The sequence below is a fragment of the Trypanosoma rangeli genome (assembly GCF_003719475.1).
Source record: "Trypanosoma rangeli strain AM80 chromosome Unknown Tra_15.4_contig_00164, whole genome shotgun sequence".
NCBI lineage: Eukaryota > Euglenozoa > Kinetoplastea > Trypanosomatida > Trypanosomatidae > Trypanosoma > Trypanosoma rangeli.
Window position 1 is genome coordinate 28,417 of NW_021705908.1, and position 13,300 is coordinate 41,716.

General features: G+C 49.5%; 10 protein-coding genes across 10 annotated transcripts, besides 12 other annotated features; all 10 read right to left on the minus strand.

Annotated features, from left to right (window-relative positions):
• The first annotated feature begins 90 nt into the window (after positions 1–90).
• Positions 91–190: a microsatellite.
• A 52-nt stretch (positions 191–242) lies between these two features.
• Positions 243–297: a microsatellite.
• Positions 298–489: 192 nt separating this feature from the next.
• On the minus strand, positions 490–2,025 carry TraAM80_05188 (uncharacterized protein; the record flags this gene model as incomplete). The annotated part of the gene is made up of 1 exon (XM_029382078.1): positions 490–2,025. The coding sequence occupies one exon, from the start codon at positions 2,023–2,025 to the stop codon at positions 490–492; it is 1,536 nt and encodes a 511-aa protein (XP_029238083.1).
• A 309-nt stretch (positions 2,026–2,334) lies between these two features.
• Positions 2,335–3,270, minus strand: TraAM80_05189 (uncharacterized protein; the record flags this gene model as incomplete). The annotated part of the gene is made up of 1 exon (XM_029382079.1): positions 2,335–3,270. One exon carries the CDS (start codon positions 3,268–3,270, stop codon positions 2,335–2,337), a length of 936 nt encoding a protein of 311 aa, XP_029238084.1.
• Positions 3,271–3,304: 34 nt separating this feature from the next.
• Positions 3,305–3,331: a sequence feature (A-rich).
• Positions 3,332–3,512: 181 nt separating this feature from the next.
• TraAM80_05190 (putative U5 snRNP-specific 40 kDa protein) lies at positions 3,513–4,484 on the minus strand (the record flags this gene model as incomplete). Its single annotated transcript, XM_029382080.1, has 1 exon — positions 3,513–4,484. The coding sequence occupies one exon, from the start codon at positions 4,482–4,484 to the stop codon at positions 3,513–3,515; it is 972 nt and encodes a 323-aa protein (XP_029238085.1).
• Positions 4,485–4,566: 82 nt separating this feature from the next.
• Positions 4,567–4,603: a sequence feature (A-rich).
• Positions 4,604–4,729: 126 nt separating this feature from the next.
• TraAM80_05191 (uncharacterized protein) lies at positions 4,730–7,675 on the minus strand (the record flags this gene model as incomplete). Its single annotated transcript, XM_029382081.1, has 1 exon — positions 4,730–7,675. The coding sequence occupies one exon, from the start codon at positions 7,673–7,675 to the stop codon at positions 4,730–4,732; it is 2,946 nt and encodes a 981-aa protein (XP_029238086.1).
• A 251-nt stretch (positions 7,676–7,926) lies between these two features.
• TraAM80_05192 (uncharacterized protein) lies at positions 7,927–8,247 on the minus strand (the record flags this gene model as incomplete). The annotated part of the gene is made up of 1 exon (XM_029382082.1): positions 7,927–8,247. The coding sequence occupies one exon, from the start codon at positions 8,245–8,247 to the stop codon at positions 7,927–7,929; it is 321 nt and encodes a 106-aa protein (XP_029238087.1).
• A 282-nt stretch (positions 8,248–8,529) lies between these two features.
• Positions 8,530–9,039, minus strand: TraAM80_05193 (uncharacterized protein; the record flags this gene model as incomplete). The annotated part of the gene is made up of 1 exon (XM_029382083.1): positions 8,530–9,039. The coding sequence occupies one exon, from the start codon at positions 9,037–9,039 to the stop codon at positions 8,530–8,532; it is 510 nt and encodes a 169-aa protein (XP_029238088.1).
• Positions 9,040–9,057: 18 nt separating this feature from the next.
• Positions 9,058–9,131: a sequence feature (A-rich).
• Positions 9,132–9,167: 36 nt separating this feature from the next.
• Positions 9,168–9,203: a microsatellite.
• Positions 9,204–9,287: 84 nt separating this feature from the next.
• Positions 9,288–9,340: a microsatellite.
• A 17-nt stretch (positions 9,341–9,357) lies between these two features.
• Positions 9,358–9,957, minus strand: TraAM80_05194 (uncharacterized protein; the record flags this gene model as incomplete). The annotated part of the gene is made up of 1 exon (XM_029382084.1): positions 9,358–9,957. One exon carries the CDS (start codon positions 9,955–9,957, stop codon positions 9,358–9,360), a length of 600 nt encoding a protein of 199 aa, XP_029238089.1.
• A 53-nt stretch (positions 9,958–10,010) lies between these two features.
• Positions 10,011–10,060: a sequence feature (A-rich).
• Positions 10,061–10,275: 215 nt separating this feature from the next.
• Positions 10,276–10,307: a microsatellite.
• Positions 10,308–10,485: 178 nt separating this feature from the next.
• Positions 10,486–10,512: a sequence feature (A-rich).
• A 74-nt stretch (positions 10,513–10,586) lies between these two features.
• Positions 10,587–11,693, minus strand: TraAM80_05195 (protein kinase; the record flags this gene model as incomplete). The annotated part of the gene is made up of 1 exon (XM_029382085.1): positions 10,587–11,693. The coding sequence occupies one exon, from the start codon at positions 11,691–11,693 to the stop codon at positions 10,587–10,589; it is 1,107 nt and encodes a 368-aa protein (XP_029238090.1).
• A 132-nt stretch (positions 11,694–11,825) lies between these two features.
• Positions 11,826–11,861: a microsatellite.
• Positions 11,862–11,915: 54 nt separating this feature from the next.
• TraAM80_05196 (glucosamine-phosphate N-acetyltransferase) lies at positions 11,916–12,362 on the minus strand (the record flags this gene model as incomplete). Its single annotated transcript, XM_029382086.1, has 1 exon — positions 11,916–12,362. One exon carries the CDS (start codon positions 12,360–12,362, stop codon positions 11,916–11,918), a length of 447 nt encoding a protein of 148 aa, XP_029238091.1.
• A 48-nt stretch (positions 12,363–12,410) lies between these two features.
• Positions 12,411–12,439: a microsatellite.
• Positions 12,440–12,535: 96 nt separating this feature from the next.
• TraAM80_05197 (putative surface antigen 2 (CA-2)) lies at positions 12,536–13,093 on the minus strand (the record flags this gene model as incomplete). Its single annotated transcript, XM_029382087.1, has 1 exon — positions 12,536–13,093. One exon carries the CDS (start codon positions 13,091–13,093, stop codon positions 12,536–12,538), a length of 558 nt encoding a protein of 185 aa, XP_029238092.1.
• Between the last annotated feature and the right edge of the window lie 207 nt (positions 13,094–13,300).

The following is a 13,300-nucleotide window of genomic DNA, read 5'->3' on the forward strand; positions in this document are numbered from 1 at the left end:
CAATGTACTCTGCATTTCAAGTGGGGTGGCGTGCACTCACACAAGGGGAAAAGAAGAAGAAAGGAGAATAACACCTCTGAAAACCAACAAAAAAATAAATAAATTATTAATAATAATAATAATAATAATATATATATATATATATATATGATACTTACGGTAAGAAGAAATAAAATAAATAAATAAATAAATTGCGCGCCACATCATGAATAATCAACATTTTGCTCATCGTCGTGGGCGCGTTGTTTTTTCTTTTGTTGTTGTTGTATTTTATTTTTTTCTTTCCCTTCGTTTCTTCACCTGCATTCGTTATTACCAGCGGCACTCCGCGTAGCTAAGAGATATAAAGATACAGCAAAACAAAATGAAAAAAATGAAAAAGATGCCCCCGCCCGCCGTCTTGCCTCGACACCACCTGCCGAATGAGGCGCGCGGTCAAGCTGCCACACACAGTTCCTGCCGAGAAATACAAAAAGGGAGGCACTGTCATCAGTCGTCGCCGGCGAAGGTGGTAGGAAGAGGCTCTAGGAAGAGTGACGTGCGCCGCCGGCGTGGGTCATGGATCCTCTCAAGTGACTTTTTCTCCTCGCGGAGACGGGAAAGATAAATGACAGGTTTCCGCAGTACCGCCTCAAACCATTTCAGCCATCGGATGCGGTTCAGAAACCCACTGGCATGAAGTTCAATCGTTTCCGTGACGACAAAGTCATTGGAGCCTTCTGGCGGCGACGTCGCCCATGCCAACTGCAAGTTGTTGGGCTGGCTGTGGAAGAGACTCAGGAGAGATTTCGGACTTCCGCTCGTGACCTCTGCCGTCTGCTCGAGGAAAAAAGCGTGTCCAAAGTGCTCCTCCTCCACCATCACACGCAGCTGCCCAATTGGAACCTTGTACTTCGCAACCCTCCGAACACGCTGCGACACGGTGGTTGGGTGCATGACAAGGTACTCTTCCTCCTCCTCCAACGTATGCCCAGCCGACGCCGAACGTCTTTTGTTCTTCTTGTAGGCAAACCGTCGTGTCTCAAAGTGGTTCTCGCCAAGGTCAATGCGAAGAATGCCTCCACATGGAACGTCCCTCGGATCCACGACCTCCACCTCTTGCGTTCGATCAGCGTCCTCCCGACTCACAAAGGACAAAAAAAAGTCGATATAACGCTCAATAACGGCGGGTGCTGGCTTTTGCCGCATCAGCCGTGCACTTTCCTCAGTGAGCTTCCTCATCTCCGAGTCGCAGAGACAAACCCCACCGCCCGTTCGAACTGAATCTAGCAAAAATGTGGCGTAAAACTTCTCGAGGCAATTCAGCCACAAATCACGTTCTCTTGGCGAGACAAACCGCATTTCGACCTTCCGAAAAATGTCCTTTGCCAGCGGGAATGCGGCAAGCGTTTCCTTAAAAATCAGCTGCAACCCAACCTCGCCACTAGCGCTGACAAACGACGAGGAGGTGGGTGGGGACGTAATACCCAAGTCAGTGTTCTTCGTTCTCCTGCTACTCTCCGTGGCATACGTGGGGTGGAAGGTCTCTGGCAACATTTTGAACAGGAAGGCATTCTTTTCAGGGACTGAGAAGGTGGAGACATCCATCAGCATCGTAAGAGGATAGCTCACAATGACGTCCCCGAGCTCTTGAACCGCCTCGCCAGCACCTACTCCCTTCGGCAAATGCCGCACGACAAACGTTACTGTGTGCGCTGCTGCCTCCTCAATAGTGATGTGGCGTTCTTCTGGGGAGGGAGCCACTTTGGAGACAAGGCACGAAGTCACTGAGAGAAGCGAGCGCCCTAATGAAAATTTTGGCGACTTCTTCGCTGGAGACGACGAGGTGGAAACATTGGGATCGCTGTAGTTCCCAGCATCCATGACACGCACGGCAACATGCGCTCTCAACTCCCGAAGCAGCTGAAACTGCGCTAAAGGCTCCGCGCAACTCGGCTGTTGTCGTTCAATAAGCGACGGTGGCGACAGTGGCGGTGTGTCAAAACTTGGGCTTTTCAGCCTGAGCGATGCTTCTGTGGAGGCCATGCAAAAAGCCTCCTCCTTTACACAAGAAAGGCACACAAAGAGAAGCCACCCGCCACCCCCACCCACCAGAAAAAAAAAAAGGACTGAATGATTTCATTCAAGACTAGCCGCATGACTAATAATAATAATAACAGTTCAAGTGCTTCTGAAGAGGAGCCCCTCAAAATCAGCGATGAGAACCGGTGTCCTTCCCCGCTTTTACTCCAAGTTATCAGCGCAGCTCGCGCACACAGAAAATCATTAAAAATAAAAAAAGTGAGTGCAAGGATCAAACATGTCTCTCACCAAAAAGGATGCAAAATGGAAACCTCACGTCTCGAGAACAGAAGATGCCGAAGAGCCCCCTCCGTACGGATTGTGACGCCATACAATGCCAAGAGATGTTGAGTTGTAGGAACGGGACATTGCGGGTGATGCACCCATTTTAGGGGAACATGAAAGTGACACCATTTCAGTTGCCGGCGGCCGACAAAAAAAATTCCCACTACTGGAAAGAAGCTGCAGTGGACTTATACCCATAGAAATATCCGCTTCCGCCGTCAGTGTCACAAGTTTGGTGTTGGAACGCGGGGGTGAGCAGCAGGTGGCAAAGACCCCCACGGGGGATGGTTGTGTTGTTTGCAACGCCTCTTCTTTGCTTTTGCACTCGTCTTTCGGCTCCTTTTTACGCCCATTTACTTGCTTGACAAGCTCTCGGCATAAGTGGACATAATTGCATTCGTGACCAAAACGACAGCATGGACTCGAAGAATGCAGACGACAAAGCGAGTCCACTGGCACCAAGACGGACGTTGGGTTATTCGTTTCGCCCTCTGCAACCCGCTTCTGTACGAGTAATCGGAATCCTTTGGTCATGGTCAGGTGCGCTGACGTTGTTTTAAGGAGTTCCCCGACGTCCTCGCCCCCAACTACAACAACTTCCAGGTTAGCCGCAGCACCCTCTGCGTCACTTCTTGCGCCATGATAGGTACAGCACGTCGGTTCCTGTAGTGCAGCCTCGCGGAGCTGCCCGACAACACTGACTTCAGCGTGTGCCTGATGACAAGCGTTTCCTTGACGGCAGCGGCCTTCCATGTGAAGACGGCACAGAGACGGTACCCCAGGCCTGTGAATTGCGAGCGTATCACACATAGAAGACTGTGGAACAAAGAGCATTCTGCTAAACGGATCAATTACTGCAAAAGTTCCCCACGGGGCATCTCCTGCACTGAGGAGATGCCTCGGAGGTCTGGGTTTTCTTCCCATACTCTAAAAACAAAACTTCTACGGCAAGACAGTGAAAAAAAAAAAAAAACAACAACAACAACACCCACGTATCGTTTTGCATACGTGGACTCGTAGTATAAAGACAAAGACCACAGAAAAGATTTAAAGAAAAAAAAAAAAAGGGGGGGGGGGGGGGGTAACAAAATATAACGTGCATTATTTCTTGTGCCTTCTTGAATGCTTGAGAAAACCTCAAGTAACCGACAAAAAGAGGCCCGCCTCTACACCGGCTGCAGTATCACCTCCGTCCCAGCAGAGCTAACGGCGACAGCATCGTCAACGAAGACGGCACACTGCACAACGTCCTCGCGGTGGCGAACAGGAAGCGTCTCCCTGGTCCCCTCAAACGCCGCCACAGTTACACGCTCAACGTGCCCACCCCCGGCGGGCACTATAATTGTGTCATTCTTGGACCAGTCACACCGCAGAAGGGCCCGCGAGGCACCCTGCTGCACCTCAATGCGGTGAAGCAAACGATCGCTTGTGCTGAGCGCAAAAGGCATGACATCCCACAAAATGAGCGAGTTGTCAAGGCCATAGGAGATCATGCTGGTGGCCCCCACGTCAAGGGCCATACAACTCACAACGTCACGGTGGCCCTTAAACCCGTAAAGGCTTCTCATCGTGCGGGTATCAAAGCAGCGAATATTCCCTAAAACGTCACCAACAAAAAATGAGTCACGCGAAGCCGCAAGCGACGTGATTGGCACTCGTAGATTAACTGTTGCAATATTCTTTTTTTGCTTACAATCAGCCAACACCAAAAAGCCATCATCACCACCAAAAACAACGAATGCCTCATTCACCGCCGTCACTGCATTTATTACCGGCCAATTTATAGGCCTCCCACGACCAGAGAAGCGGTCAAAAGAATGCTCTCGCTGCGCCGTCTCAACATCCCACATGCCAACAGTGCCGTCACCCTGAGCTGTGCAAAGGTGTGTGTGGCGCAAAAAGCATGCATCCACAATCGCAGGGCCCTCCGTGGCGATTCCGCTGACATGCGTTGGACCGCCATCACGGGAAGCAGCATCACTCCTCCACAATAACCCGATGCCCCCTACATCGCATGTGGCGAAAATGCCACTGCCGTCCGTGGCAATGCCTAGCACCTCCTTTTGGTGGCCCGACAAAAACCAAGAGCCCCCGCCAGTAGCGCCTCTAACTGGCCTTTCTACAAGCGATAGCGACATGCCCGCTTTTCTTCTCTCTTTTTTTGTTCTTTCATTTTCACGTGTATGTGTGTGCGCAGGGAGGAAATGAATTTACGCGTGCAAACAAAACAAGACAAAAAAAAAGGAAAAAAAACGAATCGTCATGTGTGGAAAAAAAACAAGCTCAACCCCATTCATATACACATGGATACAGCCATGTCACAACAAAATAATAATATAATACATAAGGTGGTATGCCTGTTGCAATACGACACTTATCCACCCTATGACAACTTCATTCTAGAGGCTGCTCTAGTTGCTAAGGACCCACGTAACCAGGATACTTTGGGGGAAATAGTTCGTGGTTGACTTGGAATGAAGCTCTTTGCTGCATCAGCACTCAATACCTTATTTCCCAGTGTGTGATAAGTAGTGCTGGTGGCGGTGCTTCTATCTGGTTTAAGGCGTCTTCCTCCATGTTCGATAGCCCGTGGAGAGACAAGGTTACCTTTCACGTTAGGAGACTTCCTCAATAAATGTACGCACCTCCCCGTAGGGGTGGAACTTTGCCTTGCACATGGTGACTTGCCACCGAACGACGTCCGTTTATTTAACTCCACGGGCAAGTTGGAGACTGGCCGTCTGGACCTGGGACTGACGTTGGGAGCGGCATCAACTTGACAAGGGGTGCCTGGACGAGAAAGAGGCTTCTTCGACGTAACTCGTGCGGCAGGAGAGGCATGGCGACGGATGGGGTTGGTCTTCCGCTGAGTCGTGGCATCATGCACCACAGAGAGCGCATGTTTTTCTTTTTCAGCTGGTCTGAATACCTCCAAACAGGCGTCTCCAACAGCCACCCACAAAGCTAGATGACTTTCCATTTGCACCTCCTCGCCGGCAGAAAGATGGTCATTTCTTACGTTGTAGTCCAAGGTGAAAATCACATCCACAAGAGCCAGGGCCAAACTCTGCTTTTGAGGCGCAGAAAGCTTGGAAAAATCCGACTGAGATTGCACCATACGCCGCAACACCTTGATGTGTCGCTCCAACAGTGCTTTGGGGCTAGGACTTCGGGAAAGCGAGTCCATCAAAACGTTAATCCGACGCACCACGATGGAAGACGCAATGAAACACTGTGACTTCAGCCTTTGAAGGTGTTTCCTCACTTCACTAGAAGCGGGAGCTTCCAGGTCTTTCTCAGTCATCAGCGGAGAATTACCCTGTGTTAGCATCCCCTTCCTGCTGTCGCCGCCTTCGACAAGAACCCTTCCCACGGATTTATGCACTTGAAAAAGCAACTCATATGACAGTTTTGTATCGGTGCTGATACTATTCAACAGCTCCGCTGCTGCACCGCCATCAACGTCCAGCTGCTTAGCATCCCGCATGCTAGGCAATACCCCATTCCTCACGACGTCCGCCATCTGATACCCAATCATACGGATGGCTTCCGTCATCTTTCCAGTGAGGGCAGTGACACCTCGAAGGTCAAATTTCGCGTTTGTCAAGATGGTGTCGCTGCCCATTTGAAGCCGCTTCGCATGGTGCAGATCGCTATGAGCGCCGCTGTCGCCTGAGACCTCCGTCGGAAAAGCAAAATCAAACAGAAAGGCAATGGACCACTGAAGCTCAAAAAGACTATTACGAAGCTGTCGGATATCGTCTTCGGAATAAGGTAGCAACTCCCGCATTCCATCAGCCTCTTTCTTCAAAAAACTCTTCTCGACTGATTTACCAAATACAAAACAAAGTGAAAACATGCTATCACCATTGGTGAAGCAACCGGCATGTGCCAACTTCAGCGTTACGGAATCGGTCTGGTACGTAAAGCCAAACTTCGTCCGAGTGAGAACGCCAGTGGTAGGTAGGAATGACAGAGAAATATCCCCCGCAGGACCAAGGGTGATGGTGTCCCCGAGCTCCATCCACCCCAGCTGCCACACAAATGATGCAGTGTAGTCGCAAGGTGGGTTGCTAAGAACCAACCAAACCCCTTCGCTGGCTCCACGCTCAAGCTGCAGCTGCAGCCGAAGCCGCTCATTGTATTCTTTCAACTGGCTTACTTCTCTCTCGAATTGGTTGTACTGGGCCTTCTGAATCAAACCTGATGTTACGGAATCAAACTCCTGGCACGACGTTTCCCAATCCAAAATCCGTGAACCAGTCGTCATCGGCGGGCTTGCTGACACCATAACAAAGCGAAATATCATTTCCCTCCCCAAGATAATCCGGTCGTTATGCCGCAGGGCACGCTCAGCTGAGAGCAATTCACCGTTCACATACGTCATACCGCATTCTGGGCGAAGGAAAACGGTGTTGTCGTCATACTTGACGCGACAATGGGGGGAATAAATGCTTCGGTGTCTAGCCCCATTTTCCGTCTCATGTAAAGGAAATACAACAATGTCAGCACGTCCAGCATTGCCTTTTTCTGCAAGAATGTAGCTAACTCCTTTTGAAATAATATGGGCCAGCTTCTCTCCCACTGAGAGCTGAGGGTTGAGGTTAATAAGGTAGGGACCCTCAGACTGAGGTGCAAAGTGGCAGAACTCATTCAAGAACAAAGACCATGCCCTTGCATCTTCTAGACAAGCTTGCAGATTCATCTTTGCATCCTCTCCAAACACGGTGTTTCGGCAAGTCCTGCACAAATCCTGTGCCAGAACCAGGCCACGATCCAAGAAAGAAGAACATCGAGAAGCGAAAAATACGCAAACGGATGTAATTCGTGTTCCTAGTACTATTCCCACATGCTCTGCTGCACGAGACAGGTTACCTTTATGTGCAGCTTTGGTCCAAAGCATTAACGTCAAACGAACATTGGAAAAGGCAAAAGAGCGACTGGTAGGTTCAACCACGGAAGCTTGTATGGAGCAGCATCGGTGCCGCCCACCCTCCTCCTCGATGATAGCCTCAATGTCACTTAGACGATCGCAGCGGTAATTTAATATGTCACCAGCAGCCTCATCAATAAACGACAGAGTGAACCTTGTGTACGCCCCCATTGGGACCAGAAAATGCATGGCAAAATGAGAACAAAACGCCTTTGACAGAGCCTTTCCACTCTCGCTGTCATCCACCAGTGCAAACACGAGTGTACTTTTCGCCTGCTCCTTCATTATGCTGGCGAATATTGTTTCATTTTCGCCGTAATATCGAAGATTCTTTGTACCTGCCTGGTATGCATTGCATGCCTCTGAAGCAGCAAAATAGCAGTCCGTACCCACCATTATTCAAATTGTCCTTTGAAAGGGAGAGAGAGAGGAGGAAAAGAAAGGTATGGAAGCAAAAGCCCCAACACCAAAGTCGTGCATGGACGTACACAGTACTCCTCATTACCGGTAAAGTCAGTAGGCCAACGTAGCAAAGAATAGTGTAAAAACGTGATGGGGCAGAGCGGAATAGGGCCTACATCTTTTTTTTTTTTGCCTTGTTTGCCCCTTTGATTCCCATTGTTTATGTGTCTATACCAATGATTTTCTCACATGTCCTTTTCCTCTGCATCGGGAATGCATGCTGTCTTCTGCTCTATGTAGTCAATAAAGTTGCGCTTCAAAAATTCTCTTAGTGCGGCGCCGCTCAGCTTTTCTCCCTCCGCCAAAAGCTCAGTTTCCTTGTCGGATGCAAGGGAGCTGGCGAAGGAGCACTCACTGGCCACATCGCCCCCTGCCTCTTCCACTGTAGCACATGAAGCAGCAGCGTAGCTGGTGCTGGCCGCGTTCTTCTCATCCTCACCGCAACTCTCTGTCTTCCGAGTCAGTGTCACCTCCTTCCGCGCCCGCTTTATTGTTGGACCATCCATCGGAGTGCCGTCAAGGAGGAAAATAAGCAAACTGAACTATACAATCAAACCAACAAAGGAGAGTGAGAAGGAGAGAGAAAAAAACAACATCGACCCAGTGCGTTCAACGTGGGCTGCGCAGCTCACCACACCTCATCACCAAAAGCATCTTATGTTGAGGGGATCTTGGGCCATAAAAGAAGGACACAGTCACACACATTCCCTCGCTCTCTGTCTCCTCCTTTTCATTTGACATCATTCATCTCAAGACTTCTTTTTCCCTTCTGTTGGCAGCCTCACTCTCTAATCATTGTGACCATGCGTACAGAGAGTTTTGTCCTTCTGAAAAATTCTCTCCGCCTTTACAGCATTCGCAGGATTTGCAGCATAACGATACGGCTTCCAACGCGCCTTCGTCGAGACCTGCGGCCCCAAAAGCCCAACGTTGCAAAACAATCGCTTCACGGGGCGGTGATGGTAGTTGCACAGTTGAAACTTGTCCTCCATTAAGTGCCGCATGAGCACGTACACACCATCCTTCTCCACACGGTCAAAGGGTCTAAAGCGAGTGTCCCATGGCTCTGTCCGCTTCGAAGCACTAAACTCCACGTAGGCCCGAAGACTATCAGCCAGAACGCGGTGCCTGTCAAGCAGATACTCCTCACGCCACTTTTGTGCCTTTTCATGAAACCCCTGACCGACCTTCGGGCGCTTCTTTGGCTTTGCCCAGTACCTACGCTGCGTGAGCGTGCTAGACAGTGCCGCATGGCAGCCTCGCAGATCTGCCCCGCTCACAAAGAGCCTGTGAAGCATTGGCAATTGAACGCTTTCAAAGAAAGAAAGAAAAAAAAAAAAAAGAAGAGAGATAGGAAAAATGAAACATTCAGAAACAATAAAAAAAAAAATAGTAATGGGGAAGACGGCATTGAATTTAACATCGACCACACGCCACCGCCACCGCCACCGCCACCGCCACCACCGGCATCGTCATGGGGGACTATAGCACTACGCGGAAGCCCAAACTCGGAGCTGTCACCCCCGAAGGACGTAGTTGGAAAGAAAACAAAAACAAAACAACAACAACAACAACGCCAACAAAAACAAGAATAAACAATTCACTCAACATTATCCTCATTCACTGCGGCCCTTGGAGTTCAGCAGCTTCTCAAGCTTCGCAAGTTGGCGTTTCATAACGTCAATCTGCTGGCGCAGTTCCACCGTATCATTTGGGGTGTCCACATGTTCCGTGGCGTTGGAATTCGCTTCGTTTTCAATCGGAACATCGTAGCGTTTCATTGCTCTGGCCAACCTGGCCTCTTCCGCTGCTTTGGCCGCCCTCCGGCGCTGATACTGCTCACGCACCGCCTCCTTTAACACCTCACACTCATCGTTTTTCTTCAGCTCCTCCTCTGTGGGCTCCAGGGCAGCCTTCATCGGGTCCTCGGGCAACGGTATTCTGCTAAAGAAGCTTTCCACCATTGAGTCCAGCTTCTGAAGGTGGACAGCGTCGGCCTCAGGACTCTCGAGGTGGTCCAAGTTACCTTGTCCAATGCAATTCCGCAGCGTCTCGCCAATGCCGAATTGCTTTCGACGCTCCTCCTCCTGTAGCTCCTCCTGCAGAGTTCTCATGAGGTCACTCGGCACGGTTCCCGTTCCAAGGACACTGCCAAACCCCGACAGACCCCGCAGTCCGCTGGGCAACGACACAAGACCGAACAGGCGGCGGCACATCCCTGACAACACATGTCGCAGAAATTCACAAGAGGACGAGAGAGAACAGCATCAAACAAGAAAATACACAAGAAAGAAATCAACAGACAAAAAAGAAAAAAAACTCCGTAGCGGCTCGTCGCGTCAGGGCAGACAAGCACAGTTGAAGAGCACCGCACAAAAGTAAGCGTTCAACACATTTTTTCCCTCTTCTTTATTCCCCAATACACAACAATTTTAATGGCCGCAATCTCCTTCTTTCCACCTCACACACACAAACAAAACGAAAGAGGACACTCCTTTCCCCAATGCTGCCGGGCAGGACCGGCAAAAATAAGCGGGGGAGGAGGGGAGGGGGGGGGGGGGGGGGGCACCCAGCCAAAATCTGCTTCACCTGTTACAGCAAAAACATCAGACACGCATTCTTCCCAGTGAAGACGGGACGCTGCGAATAACGCACTCGTCCGAAACGCTGTGAGGAGGGAAAAGGCATAGATGCATTAAAAACCCACAACCCCAAACAAGGGCCATCGACAAAGCAAAAAGTGGAAAAACAACAACAACAAAAAAAAAAAACGACGATACACACTTGTCACCCGGGTCCCCCAAAAGAAAAAATAATAACAATTAAAAAGAAAAGAGCATACGTATCATTGAGGAATCGGAGAGCACCTGGCAGGATCATCAATGCGCTGAAAAAGATGTAGACCCCCATTTGTGGCAGTGATACAATACCCCTCCAGTGGATAGAGAACGCGATGCCAGGTCGTCCCCCCAGCACTCACACGCTCAGTGTCCACAAAGATTTGATCGCCGTATTCAAATACCCCAATTCGTTCAGAACTCAACGATGGTTGAGAACGAACGTTGACACAGGACTGTGGTCGACAGACAAAAAGGCAACTTGTCCCCTTAAGCCGAGGAGGATGCCATGGCCATGAACACAGCACTGGGGCAAAGAGGGGAAGTGAAAGCAGTTCCCTGGCTGTGGGCCGTTTGGTGCGACTCTTCGTTAACATCTTCATTACCATGTCACCCAGGCACTCAGAGTAATAGCCTTCTCTCAGTCGACATGGATGCACCGCTCGCTTCTTTACAAGATATTCATAGATTTCCTCCACACTAGTTGCTGGGAATGGAAGCGCATTGGTCATCAGTCTATAAAATGCCACACCCATGCTCCACACATCCGTTTTCCTGGTATACTCCAAACCAGAAACGACCTCTGGGGAGAAATACAGTGGGGTTCCCAAACGTGTGACGGAGACTTCATCCGTAAATTGCAGAGCCTTGCTTAGACCAAAATCACCAATCTTCACCATACCCGTGGAACGCTGAAACATGAGATTTTGTAGCTTAATGTCCCGATGAATGAGGTGCTTCAAATGAACATGCTCAAGCCCCATCAACAACTGTGCAAACATTGAGATTAGCTGCGACTCCGAAAAGGGAAAGGCGAGTCCAAGGTAGTCCTCCAGGTCCCCTCCATCGCAATACTCCAGCAGCATGCAGCATCGTTTATGTGCCGGCTCAATCCATGAGCGGTAGCACCGTAAAACGTGGTCGTTCGAAGTCAACAGCATATTGTTTGCTTCGTCAAGAATGCGACCGTCATTCTGCACCATTTTTGAGCACTTGAGAACAAGCAAAGAGTCATCTCCGATCTCCTTCACAAGAAAAGCATCCCCAAAGGCCCCCCTTCCAAGAAGTTTAATGACACGGTACTGACCGTCAAAAATGTCCGCTTGCTGCTGCATTGATGTTACCCTTCAAAACAACCAAAGACGCTTAAGCACCCACCGCGAGCCAAGTGAAACGTGATCAAAAAGCGCGCATATTCAGAGATGCATGCAGGAAGACCAATATTATATACATATATACAGTACAAGATATATATTCATATATATATATATATATATATATATTGTTTGTTCCCGCATCAACTCAGCCCAGAATATAAAAAATCAAAACAAGAAACACTACAGATCAAGTCTCAGTTGTCGCTCCAAAGGCCGAAAGCCCAACTTCTTATAGAACTCCATCGACGGCTCTGCACTATCAAGGATAACTTTATAGCAGTCGCGTGAACGGGCAAGATTGCAAAGGTCGAGAACAAGAGCCTGCCCAAGCTTCCTGCCTCTGTATGAAGGATCCACGACAACGTCTTCAATATGACCCACAGATTTCCCACCATGAGTAAACTTACGCTCAACGAACAGTGATGCAGTCCCCACAAGACGCCTGGTTGGCCGATGAACAAGTACTCTCGTTACTATGCCGGCTTGACGACGCGCATCAATAATTGCACGCGAGACAGACAAATTTAGATCTGGTGAATCAGACAGATGTCTCAGAAGTTCTAAAAGGCCCGGCACATCTTCCTCTTCAACATCTTTTAATTCCACTTCACCAGCTGCATCCAACATGTCTTCTGATTTTCCGTTGCACTAACAAAACAAAATAAAATAAAAACCATATATATATATATATATATATATATATAAATCAATGAGCACAGTTGCACACGCATCAACAGAAGAACTTCACTTAAAATCGTCATTGTTCATACCACACAATTCACATTTGTACACGTCAAAAATTAATGAGGACCAAACACGCTCTTAAACTGCGGAACAGCCTTGTAGTTACCCGCAAGTGTGGAAAAAGAAGACGATTGGAAGGTGGAACTGGCGTTTGAAAAGACACTAGCAGAACCAGCCCCACTTGCTCCAACACCACCAAATGCGTTTCCACCTCCCTGCTGGCTAGAGCCTCCCCCTCCACTTGATTGCGCACTTCCAAACGCACTTACAACCCCACCAAACGCACTTCCCGCCGTTGCAGATGGCACATTAACGGAATTAACCTGACCAAACGAACTTGGCCCACCAAAAGCATCCCCAACAGCTCTATCAGAAGCAAAAGCACTACCCGGCTGGGTAAGCGCGCGTCCTGAAAGCACCGGCTCAGTAAAACCCGACCCACCCAGACCAAAAGCACTCGACACTCCAAAGCCTCTCCCACCAGCACCAGCAACTGATGCAAAAGAACTCGACGGGTGCCCAAAAGAACCACCAGCTGCATTCACTGAGTTCAAGCCCACCGCTACCCCGGTTCCATCAACCCCAGTCGCGACATTTCCAAATACTGATATCATGCTGCCTTCCGCAGCCAGTCCAAACGGTGGTGGTTTGTCACCCGTTGCAGCCTGACCAAACGGTGATGGCTTGTCACCCGTTGCAGCCTGACCAAACGGTGTGGTTTGTCACCCGTTGCAGCCAGACCAAACGGTGGTGGTTTGTCACCCGTTGCAGCCTGACCAAACGGTGATGGTTTTGTCACCCGTTGCAGCCTGACCAAACGG